This window comes from Eretmochelys imbricata, chromosome 1 (assembly GCF_965152235.1).
Source record: "Eretmochelys imbricata isolate rEreImb1 chromosome 1, rEreImb1.hap1, whole genome shotgun sequence".
NCBI lineage: Eukaryota > Metazoa > Chordata > Testudines > Cheloniidae > Eretmochelys > Eretmochelys imbricata.
In genome coordinates this window covers 63,877,936-63,893,817 of record NC_135572.1, presented here as the reverse complement: position 1 = coordinate 63,893,817, position 15,882 = coordinate 63,877,936, and the positions used below count along the sequence as shown (strand labels likewise).

The 15,882-nt window shown below is 37.9% G+C and overlaps 1 protein-coding gene across 1 annotated transcript in view; it reads left to right on the top strand.

Annotated features, from left to right (window-relative positions):
• Positions 1 to 15,882, top strand: part of DGKH (diacylglycerol kinase eta) — a 257,951-nt gene that overhangs the window by 132,702 nt on the left and 109,367 nt on the right. The window contains exons 3-4 of the mRNA XM_077811963.1: positions 4,197 to 4,307; positions 5,851 to 5,931. Coding sequence (XP_077668089.1) covers positions 4,197 to 4,307; positions 5,851 to 5,931 — 192 coding nt within the window. The remainder of the gene's footprint in view (positions 1 to 4,196; positions 4,308 to 5,850; positions 5,932 to 15,882) is intronic.

The window sequence follows — 15,882 nt, the reverse complement described above, 5'->3', positions numbered from 1 at the left end:
CTCAACACTGGGGGTTAGAAATATGATCTATATGTGACCCAAGGACCTCTGGATGCCAGCTGGCAGATTGATTGGCAGGGGGTTCATCAAAAGAATGTCATGTAAGGTCTCTAATGAAAGCCTGTATCACACTGGTCATCATAATCATTGCAAAACATATGGAGTTATGTATATACACTGAAAATTATGTTCTTTAGGTCTGTGACTAGAGGCTGATCACCAGAAAGGTGAAAAGCACGTTTTCTTTCAGGCAAGAAATGTGTGTCTATTTGTCTGTTTACGTGTAAATTAAGGACTGTATGGTTCAAAATGGGCATCTATTCACAGTGTGAGCCAAATGCTAATGAAGGACTGTGAAATCTTCAAAGAGAGGACATTTAGAGGAAGAAGTGAGCCAGTAAGGACAATGAACTTTTGGGGAAGTACTTAAGAGGTATGGAGGCATACCCTTATTCCTTTAATCTGTGAGGCCAAGCTGCCAGCGGGCTTGATTTTATGAGAAGGGATCTCAGCCAAACTGGTTGAAAATGCTGGGGAAAGTCATTGGGGTAAGCTATATTGTAGGAAATTAGGCAGTGTCTTGTTAATTAAGTTTAGGTTCTAGAAAGCATGTTATGATTTTGTTTTATGCTTTACCATTTGTTTCCAATATTCTTACTTTCTATCATTTGAATCACCATTCTTTGATGATAAACTATGGGCATGTCTACACTTACTAGTGAAGACGCTACCTACACTGATGAGAGGGCTTCTTCCGTTGGCGTAGATACTCCACTTCCCCAAGAGGTGGATCCTGAGCTGAACCTTGTAAATGGAAGGGTGCTGTTCTTTGGGAGTAGTGTATCTGAGAGTTCTGTGTGCGTTCTGTGGAACAGGCTGAGCGGTCCAGAGGGACCCTCAGAGGACTCAGTGGTTGGTGCTTACCTATTGCTAACCTTTGCAGAGAGAATTAGGCCTGGAAGGTCAGGCTTGTCTTGCCAGAGGCTGATGCTTTCAGACAGCTGATCCACAGCAGTCACAGACAAGACTTCCTGATGCTAAGGACAGGTGGTGGGGAGGTTCCTCATAACCCTAGGAAGTGTCACACTATAAAGGTTAGATTTTGGACCAAAATAGGGGCACAATCAGAATTTTCCTGAGGAGGGGGCCCAGGTAATCTGCCAAGTAGCAGAGATCACTACCAAAAGTGTCTGGGGATAAAAGTCTGTATTTGTACATGTTACACAAAATATTAAAGCCCGTATGTTCCAGGATTGCACCACACTGACCTGTGGGACTTGCTAATCAACATACAACCGAGAGCTGCACACCTCTGTGAATGCAATGATCCCAATTTACTTTTCAGCAGCATCCCATTTTGTGCATGCATTGGGTTCCAGGAGACACCCACATATGTATGTTGTTTCCTCCCTTCTCATTGCTGCACAGCACATGTATGTCTTTGCCAAGCCATGACTTCTTCTTCTGAAGCATGTCTGGAAGCAGAAGAGTTTGAGGAGGTAGCCTGAAGAGAGGGCAGCCCAGGGTTCTGAAAAACAGGGAGCTAGGGTTGGGGGCTGGAGCTACAGGAAAAGCTGCTGCCCCTTCTCCAGGCCATGCTGTTTGCTGACAGCTTCAGTTACTACTTTTTCCCCATCTCCCAGGACTGCTCCCAGGTAAGAGAGACCAGCCAAGACCTCTCCGTCTCCCACCGGAGCGACCTATCGTTAAGGCTAAGATTTTGTCACAAATATTTTTAATAAAAGTCATGGGCAATAATGAAAAATTCACAGAAGCTCGTGACCTGTCTTTGACTTTTACTAAAAATATCCATGACAAAATGGGGAGCCTGGGTAGCAGTGGGCAGGCTCGAAGCTCCAGGGTCCCCCTCCGCTGGTGGTTCGGAGCTGCAGGGCTTCCACCTGCTGCCCGTGGTAGCCGGGAGTGGTGGGGGGCTCCTGCTGCCTGTGGTGGCATGGGTACCCCACAGCTCCCTGCCTCTGCAGGCAGCAGGGGACCCTGCAGCTCCCAGCTTGCACTAGCTGAAGTCACGGAGGCCTTTGACTTCCGTGACCTCCATTACTAAATCGTAGCTTTATTTATCACCTTTTGCCAATGAAGTGGGGGTCTGGGCTTATTGCATCCTTGGAGCAAAGTTCTGTAGCAAGGGTTGGATTCTGTACCAGTGGAATTGGATGATGGAAGTGCTCTGCCCTCAGTAGAGTATGTCTGTTGATGAAAGCATTTACACTGTACACGAATGAAAGTACATTACCTGGCTATTTTAAATTAATAAGAATATTTATTATCAGGATCTGTTGTAATAGCTTCATATGAAAAAATATGCTATAGCAGTTAAATGTGTTTTCACCTCCAACTTCAGAAGGGTTTTTTTGGTTGAGAAAACAACTTTCTCATAGTTAAAATGGTAGTTTAAAAGATTTGTCATAGAGTTTTGATTCATAAGCCGTTTACGATTCCAGAGCCATTTAATGGACAACAATCCCCTGGTTACATTAAACAGGTTGGAGTGTTTGTGGAATATTATTAGTGCTCTAAAAGGGAGAGAGAAAGCTGTGATAATGCCTGTTTTTGTAGAAATGGTATGAAGGAATTAATTTAATCTTCAGGAAAACTGTGTGTTTTTTAAAGTCTAGAAAAATAGGCCAACAGATTTATGTTCTTTCTATAGACTTTAAATTCATGTATCTCCTTCATGAAGAAGGTTTTTAGTGTACATTCTGATCTTCCCATAATGTATGCCATGTATATCATAACATACATTTCGATGTTTCCACTTTCAGGATAATATGAAGATAAATGCCAATGCCCATTATATATTTGAAGAGGGAATTAGGACCATTGAATACAGAAATTGTATTGTATGGAACTGATTTGTATATTATTCTCACTTTTGCATATACATAAATCATATGCACGTAATTCATGTGCACCATGAAAATTTCAAAGAGGGAAACAAAACACAAGTACAGTATGGCTATAACAAACAAAACCAAAACTGGTGTGTGTGCCTATGACTACTGTTGACTGAATTGCTAACAAATAAAATCCATTACATCACGTGAAAATATTTTATCTTTGTTAGGTATATTTGGGGGCATTTTAGTAGGAAAAAACCATTAAAGAATTTAGTATAGTAGCCATGCTATGGATATATTTAACAATTATTTCACGTTCATAAATGTGAAATAGTGAAACAAAAAGGTATATTTTCCTTTTTACGGTGAATGTATTATGTTAAAGTTAAGAAGAATTTGACATCCATTGAAAGAAGATGGTGTCATGCCCTTTTTTCAGGGTTTGATTAAGCTTATAAGAGGTCCAGATCAACTTATAAGTGACCTTTGCATCATGTTGTCTAGAAATTGCACTGTACAATGACATCTGCATCATGACATAATACAAAATGGAAATACCATGCTTCAGAGGCCACTTTAGAGCAGAGAATCCAGATCCATATGTATCTGCTTTTCCCTTTTAATAGTGTAGTTCAAAAGAGAAAATTGGGTATTTAAGACACTCCGTGATATAGGCCACTGTGCAGAACTATATTATACCATTGAGTTATAAAAACTCCTCCTATGAAAAGTACATGGGGAGTGCTTAAAAATCAATGGTGTGATGAGGCCCACAGATACTACCAAAACATTTCTAAACACATTAATAAATTGTGCTCTTGACACTATTCTTCCAAGTTTGAGTTTGTCTTCTTTTCCATTTTAATAGTTAGAAAAAAAGGGTAGCAAGAGTACAGATGCCACAGAGTACGATCTGCATGAGCTTGTATGGCATAGATAACTAATATTTTTTTTCAGAATTGTGCAACTGCCAATCATTGCTCACTACAATATTGTGCTTTTGGAATTATAGAAGTAATACAATTAAATAGCAATTTAATCTCCAGAATAATTATTGGCATTTTCAGTGTATATCTCCACTGCTTTTTGAATGCGTACACAGAAGTAACCTTTTGCCAGTATTCGCATTGTTAAAAATAATTGTGCATAGTTTGATTGTCAAATGATAGAATCAATCATCATCTCATGCGTGAATACAAATAAAAAACAATGAATATCTTTGTGCAGAACAGAAAATTGTTTACAAAAGTCTAAGAATTTTTTTTTATATAGTATATTTAGATACTTGGATATTTTTACTGGGTCTGATGTATTTAAATATTTTTTTCTTGTTTTCAGACAAGTATAAAGGAAGGGTTACTATTGAAGCAAACAAGTTCTTTTCAGCGGTGGAAAAAACGTTATTTCAAACTTCGAGGCCGTACCCTTTACTATGCCAAGGATTCAAAGGTAAGGATGTATAATACTAAGAACGAATGCCTTATGCTTGTAACACCAATTGTTTCTTAGGTTTATTAAAATTAGACCATCAATTTTAAAATAACAGTGATTGTTTTCACAATCAATTTGCTATTTATAAAGATTAGTATACAAAATTAATTTGCAAAAGAAGACATGTTACATACACCTCTGAGTTTTCTGTATTGTGGTTTGTTTCTGTTCTTTTACCCTTTTTAAACAAATTAGTCAAATAATGTTAATAAGCTGATTTCTGTTATTTGCTTAGGAAAATAAATTTTAAAAAGGAAAAAAACATTGGAGGGATATTGTTCAAATGTTAAACCTCAAAGTTCAAGTTTTTATGATTATGCTAAATACTGCTAGTCAGGAGTTATCCCTTGAAATGAATTTTCAATGGAAAATGAAGTTCTGAAAAACTGAAATTTTCAGTGGGAAAATTTCATTTTCAGAAATTACTCTCCTTCCTGTCAGGGAAAATCTAAATGAAATATTTCATTTCAGGTCAGTTTGATCCAGATGGAGATGTTTCAGTTTGTTGAACTGAACGGAAACATTTAATTTCAAATCAGTTTATCATTAAGCTGCTTCTTCATGAGCCCCCATGGTGCCTTCTGGGAGTGGTAGTTCAGGTGCTTCAGGCCCTCATTTGCTCCTATTGATTGACCCACTCCATTTCCCATGATGCACTACAATCTCCCCTGCGACTCAGCTGCATGGTGCGTCAAAGGTATCAAAGGTCACATAGGTAAGAATGAGGGCATGAGTCACCCACGCTAGGCACAGTTGTACAGTTGCTGCCCTGAAGAACTGACAACCTTAATTAACAAGACAGACAAGAGGTGGGAAAATGGCAGGATCATCCACATATTACAGGTGGGAAACTGAGGCAGATCTGGAAATTAAATGCAGATCCCCTGCCATCCCAGTCATACCTGCCTCAACTGCAGGACCATCCTTAGTTTCAACTCCCTGCCATGAGTTGAGTGTGTGTATGTGGGATGACGGGGGGGGGGGGGGCTTTCTTTTTTACTCTTTTTCCCACAGGAAGGGAGAAGAGACACATGACTGGAATTGTTTTACTCTTCATCAGTGAGTCTCAGTGAGCCAACAGAACCCATTTAACCCTTTCCCAGCAGACTTAACACTGGCTAATAGGCTGCGATGTTTAAAGTAAACGCTGACAGACTGTTATATGTATTTATCTTCTTTGATTCTATTATGGATTCCTTAAGTGGCCCTTTAAGGCTGAAAATAATATTGTACATTTTCTCAAAGGTATTTTTAAAGTGAAGATTACTTTTTTGACTGGGATAAAATTCATTTTCAGCCCGCTTATGTTTCTGAATTTTCCTACTGATCAGATTGTTACATGGCTCCCTTTGAAAGGCTAAATTAGAAAGATTTATCTGCTTAGTAATTTTTCTACTTATTTAATTTGATTCCTAAAACAGTAATGTGGAAGTGAAAGTGCAGTAGGGTAAGTGTGCTTAAAAGTGGTATTTAATGTGTTTGTGTTATTTTCTGTTCACAGTCTCTAATATTTGATGAAGTTGACCTGTCAGATGCCAGTGTAGCTGAATCGAGCACAAAAAATGTCAACAACAGCTTCACGGTATGGTGCCATTATCATAGCTGTAGCCTTGAAAGCTATAAAAAGACACTAACTAAGACAATCAAGAATGTTCTCAATAAAATTGTTTCTCATTTTCCTTTATTTGGAAGTGTATTGATGAAATAGCCTGTAGTGTCATGACAACATTATATTAACTGTTGATAATTCTGAGCCCAGTTTCATGCTCATCTTTTAGTATATTTAACATTTGTTTCATAAAATGCTGATACAGAACATTAAAAAATAGTGAGGGTGAATATCAACTGTCCTTATTATCAGTCATCTTTATTTTATGCTGTAGTTTATCTTTTAATGTGTCATATTCTTTTAAGTTAAATTTCCTGCATGATTATCACTAAATGTTATTTTAATTCCCTATTCTTAAATTGATAATTCTGATCCTCAACTGTATTAAAATAATTGGGTTTTTTGCTGACCATATTATTCTTAGTTGGTTTCAACCTCACTGTCTTTGTATTTATACCTTATTTATACAGTGGCATATGAATGAGGGCATTACAAGTTTATATAAATCCATATCGGCGTTTTACACAAAAACCTAGAATTTTGTCATCTTTTCACACTTCTAAGGGAAGGCTGAATCTTTTGTAATTGTTTTAAATTATTTCATTATGGGAAGTAGGTGATACAGATCGGTCTGTCATGTCCGTTCCTCTCCCTCTTCCCCCCCAAAAGTGGTGAGGTTTTGTGAACATTCTTAACTCTCATGGAAAGGTGTTTTATAGCCAAGGACTAGCTGCCAAGAAGACTCTGGGTGACATCCTGCTCCATGAAATCAATGGAGAGTTTACCATTGACTTCAATGGTACTAGGATTTCATCTTCTTATCAGAAACTCCCACCACTCTCAATCTAACTATTAACATTTCCATTTTTCCTGAGGATTTTAGTTGTCACAGGTGATCATGGTCACATAGTAAGAGTCAGTTTCCAAGGAATTCCAGTGCCAGCCTGATGAAAGCTTCGCTGATGAAGACTCCAGGGGCTCGCTCATTCTGGTGTTTGATGAGTAGCTAAAGTGATCAGAGCAAGTGTGCTTTCATCAGCGTAGGTTGGAGGTCAGGTTGTTGCACTGACTAAAGTTTCTTTAACATTTATAATTTCCTTCCCAGATACAGTGATTTTCAGTAACAAAGTTTGGAGGATCAAATCCACATCTGGCAGGATAGTATGAGATCTTTTGGCTAGGGGAAGGTAGAAAAAGGCCCCCTTTTTTTTTGGTGCTTTTGCTATTTGGGTGTCTATTGTCAGTGAAGAGTCCAGAAAGCCCTCTTGGCTGCAAGCCACTCTGATGACAGTGGGACAGATGCCCTCTAGTGAGGGTGATGGAATGTTAGCTATTTTTTCATAGTCATTTTCATTACCTATTTGAAATTCTACTTCCATCTTGCCTGGTTTTAGATTTAGACAAGAACTATTTATAATTCCAGCATTGGGATAGCCGAGGAATGATGATGAGGTGTAGTCTACCCGTGTGAGAAGAGGTTCCAAGTTTTTTTGTATCCTAACTCTACTTGGACTTTTGAACAGGGGGAAATGGAAGCTGCCTCACTAATATCAGACCTTTATTCAGGAAAATTACGTTATCATTTTGCAAATGACTCTTAATTCTGTTAGACATTGAGGAGTTTTCTCCAAGATGTGACAGTGTGACACTAATCAGTTGGAGCATTTGAGGGATCTTGTGGGGGAATTATTTTCCATTGGCTTAGGTGGATATATTTAGTAGGAATCTTTTTACATTTAATTATTATGGTTCCACAGGCAGGTTCAAATTAATATGAAACACCTCAGGACAACAAATATAATTACTAATAGGGATCTTTTTCAAGTTTTGACAATGTAGCTTTTATCTTCAGTGTCTCTTACTGTCTTGCTTTTTATTAAAAAAGTACATTAAATAACTTCAAAACATTTTTAAAATGCATATAAATATTAACCACATTTAGTTTCAGTCATTGATCTACAGGTGTATGTAAAATGCTATGGTTACTGCAAATCCACCTGGCTTAGTGCAATCATATGAAATGCACAGGCATCAGGTGGTATAGCATCTATTTTTAGTCCTAATTGATGTTTGGAAAATTTTAGTTCCGATATCACCTGCCTTTACAGGCATGACTGAAAGATGGTTAACAGTAGGGTATGAATTTTAGCTCTGAGCTGTTAAGTTGTATTTCTAACCCTTCCTGCACATGCCCACAAAACCATAAATGCTCACTTCCTTTATCTCTTCTAAATCATCAAGTAATGGGAAAAACTTCAGTGGTTTAGTTCTGCTGCCTAGTCTCTTCTGTGGGTAATAAAGGAAATAATGAAACCATATTTTGGACCATTGTCCCTGCTAGGAATATATGAATTGCCACACTAGATCAGACCTATGGTCCAGTATCCTGCCTCTGACGGTAGCCACCACCACATGCTTCAAAGGAAGGTGCAAGAAACTTTACAGTAGGTAGATATGGGATAATCTGCTCCTTATGGAAGTCTTGTCCTTACCCTACGTTGTTAGAAATTGACTTAATCCCTGAAGCAAGAGATTTTATATCCCTTATAATTTTTTTTGTTGTTTATTATTCTGGATATTCTTGTTATCCAAATAGGTGTCTAATCTCTTGGAATTTTGCTAGTTTTTGACTTCCGTGATATTCTGTTTCAAGGAGTTCCACAGTCTAATACTGTGTGAAAAAGTGTTTCCTTTGATCAGTTTTGAATTTGCTGGTTTTCAGTTTCATTGAACAGTCTCTTCTTCCAGTCTTACAAGATGGGGAAAACAGAAGCTTCCAATCTACTTTCTCTAAGTGCACCACATATTATTTTCTATTTCTGTCACTTCCCCTCTCATTTACCTACTTCCTAAGGTAATCATTCCTAGTCTTTCTTTCAGGTGAGAGGTTTCCCATGCCCCTATGCATTCTCACCAGTCATCTCTGACCGCTTCAAATTCTGCAATATAATTTTTGAGGTGGGGGTAACCACTACTGCACATAGTACTCCAGATGAGGGGAAACCATTGATTTATATAATGGGATTATAATGTTTTCCTTATTATTTTCTCTCCCATTCTTTATGCATCCTAACATTTTGGTTTTTTGACAGCAACTGCACATTATGCAGAGGTCCTCTTTGAACTGTTCAGTGATGCCCCAGTGAGGTCCCTTTCCTGAGTTGATACAGTTAATTTAGATCCCTGTAAGGTGTATGAATATTTAAAAATTTCCCTCCAGTGTGCGTTATTTTGCATTTATCAACAGTGTACTTCATCTGTTATCATGTTGTCCATTCACCTAGCTTGTTTAAGTCCCTCTGAAGTTCCTCAGTTTTCCCTGGGCTTGAATACTCAAAATAATTTGTCATCTGAAAATGTAGCAACCTTACTTCCTGATCCACTTTTCAGATTGTTAGTAAAGATATTAAACAACACCAACACTAGTACAAAACCTTGAGGCACCCAGCTGTTAAGTTTTTGCTGTGATGAAAGCTCACCATTTATTCCTGCTCCTTTGTTTTCTGACTCTTAAGCAGATTTTGATCCTTGACAATACTTTGTCTCTCATCTCATGACTACTTAGTTACTTTAGTAGTGTCTTCTGCAAGACTTTGTCAAAGGCCTTTTGAAAGCTAATAAATTATAGTATCATAGAAGTTTAGGACTGGAAGGGACCTTAGTAGGTCATCTAGTCCAATCCCCTGCACTCAAGGCAGGACTATGTAATAACTAGACCGTTCCTGAAAGGTATTTGTCTAACTTGTTCTTAAAAACCTCTAATGACAGAGATTCCACAACATCCCTACCCAATTTGTTTTAATGCTTAACTACTCTGACAGTTAGGAAGTTTTTCCTAATGTCCAACCTGAATGTTCCTTGCTGCAATTTAAGCCCTTTGCTTCTTGCCCTATCCTCGGGGGTTAAGGAGAACAACTTTTTCCCCTTCCTCCTTGTAACAACTTTTTATGCACTTGAAACTGTTATCATATCCCCCCTCAGTCTTCTCTTCTTCAAGCTAAACAAATCTATTTTTTTCAATCTTGCCTCATAGGTCATGTTTTCTGGACCTTTAATAATTTTTGTTGCTCTCCTCTGGACTTTTTCCAATTTGTCCACATTTTCTGAAATGTAGCGCCCAGAACTGGATGCAATACCCCACCTGAGGCGTTATCAGCGTGGAGTAGAGTGGAAGAATAACTTCATATGTCTGGCTTTCAATATTCCTGCTAATAGATCGAGAATGATGTTCACTTTTTTTGTAACAGTGTTACACTGTTGACTCATATTTAGCTTGTGATCCATTATGACCCCCAGATCCCTTTTTGCAGTACTCTTTCCTAGGTAGTCATTTCCCATTTTGTATGTGTGCAACTGATTGTTCCTTCCTAAGGGTATGTCCTCACTACCCGCCGGATCAGTGGGCAGCCATCGGTCCAGCAGGGAATGATTTATCGTGTCTAGTCTAAACGCGATAAATCGACCCCTGAGCGCTCTCCCATTGACTCCTGTACTCTAGCACCGCGAGAGGTGCAGGCAGAGTCGACAGGGGAGCAGCAGCAGTCGACTCACCACGGTGGAGACACCACAGTAAGTTGATCTAAGTACATCGACTTCAGCTACGTTATTCATGTAGCTGAAGTTGCGTAACTTAGATCGATCCCCCCACCCCTCCAGTGTAGACCAGAGCTAAGTGTAGTACTTTGCTTTGATCCTTATTGAATTTCATCCTATTTACTTCAGAACGTTTCTCCAGTTTGTCTGAATTTTGAATTTTAATCCTATCCTCCAAAGTACTTGCAAACCCTCCCCACCCTTTTGCTCCCTCACAGCTTGGTATCATCTGCAAACTGTACAAGTGTACCCTGTCAAAGAAAACTGTTAAGTTGGTTTCACATGATTTGTTCATGACAAATCCATGCTGACTGTTAGTTATCACCTTATTATCTTCTAGGTGTTTGCACATTGATTGCTGAATTATTTGCTATATTATTTTTCCAGGTACTGAAATTAAGCTTGACTGGTCTGTAATTCCCTGGGTTGTCCTTATTCCCCTTTTTATAGGTTGGCAGTATATTTATCCTCTTCCAGTTCTCTGGAATCTTTCCCTTCTTCCACAAGTTTTCAAAGATAATCACTAATGGCTCAGTCAGCTCCTTGAGTATTCTAGGATGTATTTCATCAGGCACAGACATCTAGAATATATCTAACTTGTTTAAGTAATTTTTAACTTGTTTTTTCCTCATTTTCTACCTCATTTTCACTGGTGTTCAGTATGTTAGACACCCAGTCACTTCTAACCTTTTTTGGTGAAAACTGAAGCAAAAAAGTCAGTTAGCACTTCTGTCATTTCAATGTTTTTTGTTGTTATCTTTCCCCCGTCATTGAGTAAGGGCCTTACCCTGTCCTTGGTGTTCCTCTTGTTTCTAATGTGTTTGTAGAATGTTTTCTTGTTATCTTTTATGTCTCTAGTTAGTTTGCTCTCATTTTGTGCCTTGGCCTTTCTAATTTTGTTCCAACATGCTTGTGGTGGTTGTTTATATTGATCCTTCATAATTTAACCTAGTTTCCACTTTTTTCAGGACTCTTTTTCGGTTTCAGATCATTGAAGATCTCTAGGTTAAGCCAGGGTGTTCTCTTGCCATACTTCCAATCTTTCCTACGCAGTGGGGATAGTTTGTTCTTGTCTAATAATGTCTCTTTGAAGAACTGCCAACTGTCTCACTGTTTTTCCCCTTAAATTTCCCCCATGGGATCTTACCTACCAACTCCCTGAGTTTGCTAAAGACTGCCTTCTTGAAATCCATGATCTTTGTGCTGCTGCTTCCCCTTCTACCATTCCTTAGAATCATGAACTCTACCATTTCATGATCACTTTCACCCTAGCTTCCTTCCACTTTCAAATTTTCAACCAGTTCCTCTCTATTTGTCAAAAATCAAATCCAGAACAGCCTCTCTCCTAGTTGCTTTCTCCACCTTCTGAAATAAAAAATTGACTCCAATGTATTCCAAGAATTTGTTGAATAATCTGTCAACTGGTTTCTCTTTTATCCAGTAGTTTAACATGTTCAAAGAATTCTAATAGGTTAGTGAGGTGTGATATTCTTTTGCAGAAGCTGTGCTGGTTCGATCCTTTCGTCCTATGATCTTTAAGGTGTTTTGTTCTATTTTTAATGAGAAAGATCATAAGAAACGGTCATACTGGGGCAGACCAAAAGTCCATCTAGCCCAGTATCCTGTCTTCCAACAGTGACCAATACCAGTTGCTTCAGAGGGAATGAACAGAAAGAATAGATAGTCATCAAGTGATCCCTCTCCTGTTGTCCACTCAGTATAACTGAGTGCAAGAGTTGCTAAACTATCTTTTCCCTGCCAACAGCTGGAAACTAGAAGAGTTTTTTTCTCTGGAGAGATTAGAAGCATTTCATCACTTCCTTAGTTTTGGGTACTACAGATGTCTGTCCTTTTGATTTCAGGTTTCATGAATCAGAGCCCAAGACCATTCCCTCCAGTTTAGAAGATGTCTGTTTTGGTACAAAATGCCGTTTACTTTCTCTGTGGATAATTTTACATCAAAATTATTATTGTTATCCCCTTTGGCCCAGTTGATTAGCCAGTATTCAGAGCCTTGTGGGTTGTTTCTATTAGAAGGAGATATTAATGAGAGTCAGGTATTTCTTTGATGAAATCCTGTTTATTTACAAAGAATGTCCATAAATCCTGTTTCCCTGAACGCAATAGGAATCAAACAGCAGGAGACAGTTTCTTTCCTCACAATTCCAAGCCAGCACACAGCTTAAAAAGCTCTCTTTAGGCTTTTTTCTCAGGGCCGTTCTATTGTTCCAGTTATCACTAAACAAAGACTCATTTAACTTTTCCCTAATTTAGCCTGAATGGAAGGTGGCTACCATGACCAACAGCCTCAGTGAACGGTGTGACTGCCCAGCACAACATTGTCATCTTCACTACTGGCTGTATTCCCTTCACCGTCATTGTCCATGTTATTCTATCATCAACTTGTAACTATGTCACTGCTTCTTCTGTTCATCTGCACCATTCATCGTGCTTTTGTTGCTTTGGCCTCTGTGTGTTAAATTGCTAGATAACTGAGTTTGCAATTCCAGTCGATTATTCCATGATGAAGAGCTCAGTGTTCTGCTGTGTCTTCATGCTAAATACACATAGCAAATTTTCTTAAGTGCGGTGCACCTGCAGTTCCCACTGACTCCAAGGGGATTAGTGAGTAGCCAACACTTGTGAAAATCCATTTAACCCCAAAACCCCACCGCTCAAGAAAAGCCAAAAAAATGCGGGACCTGTGTTTTGTTCTAAAACCTTAATTATTAGATCTTTCATTATGGTCTGTAGGAATACTCTGAAGTGCCTTTACCTGCCATTTGTTTTCTTTGTGAAAATATCTTTTGACTAGATTTCTATGTATAGCAGGGATGGGCAAACTCTTTGGCCCGATGGCCACATCTGGGGATGGAAATTGTATTGTGGGCCATGAATGCTCACAAAATTGGGGGTTGGGTGCTGGGGTGGGGCCAGAAATGAAGAAATGAGTCTCTGCTGATATTCCTTTCAAGGGTGACTGTCCTCTCTGGCCACTCATTTAATAAAATGAATGTGTCTCCTTTCTGAAACTGTTCCATATTTCTTGAAAAGCTTGCTTAGTTAGACCTTCTCTGTACAGGGTTATACTTTATATATAAATAACCAAAATATTTTAAAATTTTGATTTAGTTAAATCAGTGAAAACCCCTGTGTGGATGCTTAAATTGATTTAAACCTATCTTGTATTGATATAGTTTAAGTCCGTTCCTTACTCTAACTTAAGCTAAATCAATATAAGACACATTTAAATCAATTTAAGAGCATCCACAAAGAGGTTTGCATCAGTTTCACTAATTTTTAAAAATTATTACAGTTCAATTGGTACAAATTTTGTGGTAGCAAGGCTTTAGGCTCCCTTTCACCCTGTCTTAGATCAGAAATGTGAGTTGAATATAAGTTAATTTTGCAGCTTCATGTAATATTTTAAAATATTTTTTTTTGTTGTAGAGCCACTTAAATAAATTTAACAACAACAAATATCAATCTGCCAACCACCGGCACTCCACAGTTTTCTGGAGTCAGATGGATTATGTTGCTTGCAATGCTAATTGAAAAGACTAATTTTTAAGAATTTTAGTAACCTTTCTATTTTCTTTTCCCATGAGTTACCTATAAACTTTTTCTTTTGAGTTCTGTCCTCTGCCATTATCAAAAAGGGCGATGAGTAGTGTCTCTCTAAGATTTAAAACCAGCACATCTAAACACTTCCATATGATGTTTATTTTTTGTTCCAGTGCAATGCTAACAAATGGTCCCAAGGTGATTGTCTGCAGACTGAAGCCCTTTCTTTATCAAAATAAGGTAGAGCATGGGTAGCAACAGTTCAAGCTTCTGTACACACATACCTCAACAGTATGTCTCACCCAGGAGCGGGTAGTTCAGTCTCCATTCCATTTAGTTCTCGGCATTTCTGCAGAGACTGCTGTCAAGGGTGTCAATTAATATCCTTTATGATTTTACTCTACTAGTAACTGAGATCTGGTTGTGGTCTTCTAGTAATTTAGGTTGTCTGCTCTTTGAGAGATTATTAAATAGCTCATGGATGATAACGAGTTTTGACTGCTGTTGATCTGAACGATAGTCATACTACTGAATTAGTCGGGGAAGCGCTTTGTATTCCGTTCAGTCCCATATGGAGTTTTTCTCATATTCATGCTGTTTTAAACACAAACCAAACTGAAATAGCAAATTAATTATGTTGCAGCAAAGAATGGGAGCTACAGAAACAATTAGTGTTAGAGTTTTATGAAATATTTAAATTTTTTACTCCATTTAATACATACTTTTTTTCTTGATAATGATTAAAAAAATGTAATGAAACTGGAAGCTCTCCAGAGTAATGCACCATTTTATACTATCTCTGGATGCTTTGATGGCTCTGGGTGTGACTGTTAAGATTAAGCATTTTTAGGTCAGACATGGCACGCTTGCTGTCTCCTTCCTTAGTGTGCCTGGAGACAGTGAAGCTCTAAGTTTAATTATGAAATAGCAATAAAGCATTTGAGTGGTGAGGCTATAATCCATGGATAAACTCCATGGGAATGGGGCTATTACAATGGAAGCTTAGTACTTCAGAAGAGAAAAAAATAATTAGCAGATTTTTAAGACACTGGCTACATAAATAGTCTTGTTTTAGTAATATTTTCATGGATCTTATTTTCTACAGTTATTTGTCTTAAGCAGGTCACAGGTAACTTAATAACTTTAGGGGCAAAAAGGGAACGACATAGCTTATTTAATTTGCAGAATTTGAAAAAAACATGTTAAAAAGACTTAAAGATAACTACATCAGTGAAGAGATTAATATAGATTAAATATACGTTTTATTTCCTTGTCTTGTCTCATTTTATGTTACTTTGTAAAGGCAGTCAGTGAGAGTGACAAGTGTTTAGAAATTAATGCAACGATCAAATTTCATTCATTGGAAAGTTTTGCTTTTAAATTGTTGTCCTACCCACCCAGCTGCAGATCCATACACTAAGATGAATTATAACTATGAACAAAAACACTGATAAAAATGCCAGTAAAAATCTTGCAAAATACTTCTAGAACAATTTCAGCATGCAAAATAGTGTTTGTTAACAATGCCTTGTATGTAAAGGACAAATATATTTACTGTTTGATAAACAGTGATCTCTAAATTCAGGCACATGTGTTATTTTTATGCAGGTATAGTACTGTTTCAAAAGGAAAATGGTTGGTGCTTGATTTCAATATATTGTGTGTTGTTTTTCATGCCGATTCAACAAGATACATAAGAGAGTGCCTTCCTTTAAATATGCAGATCTTCCGATGTGACATTTTGGGTACCTCTACAGTGAATGCAAG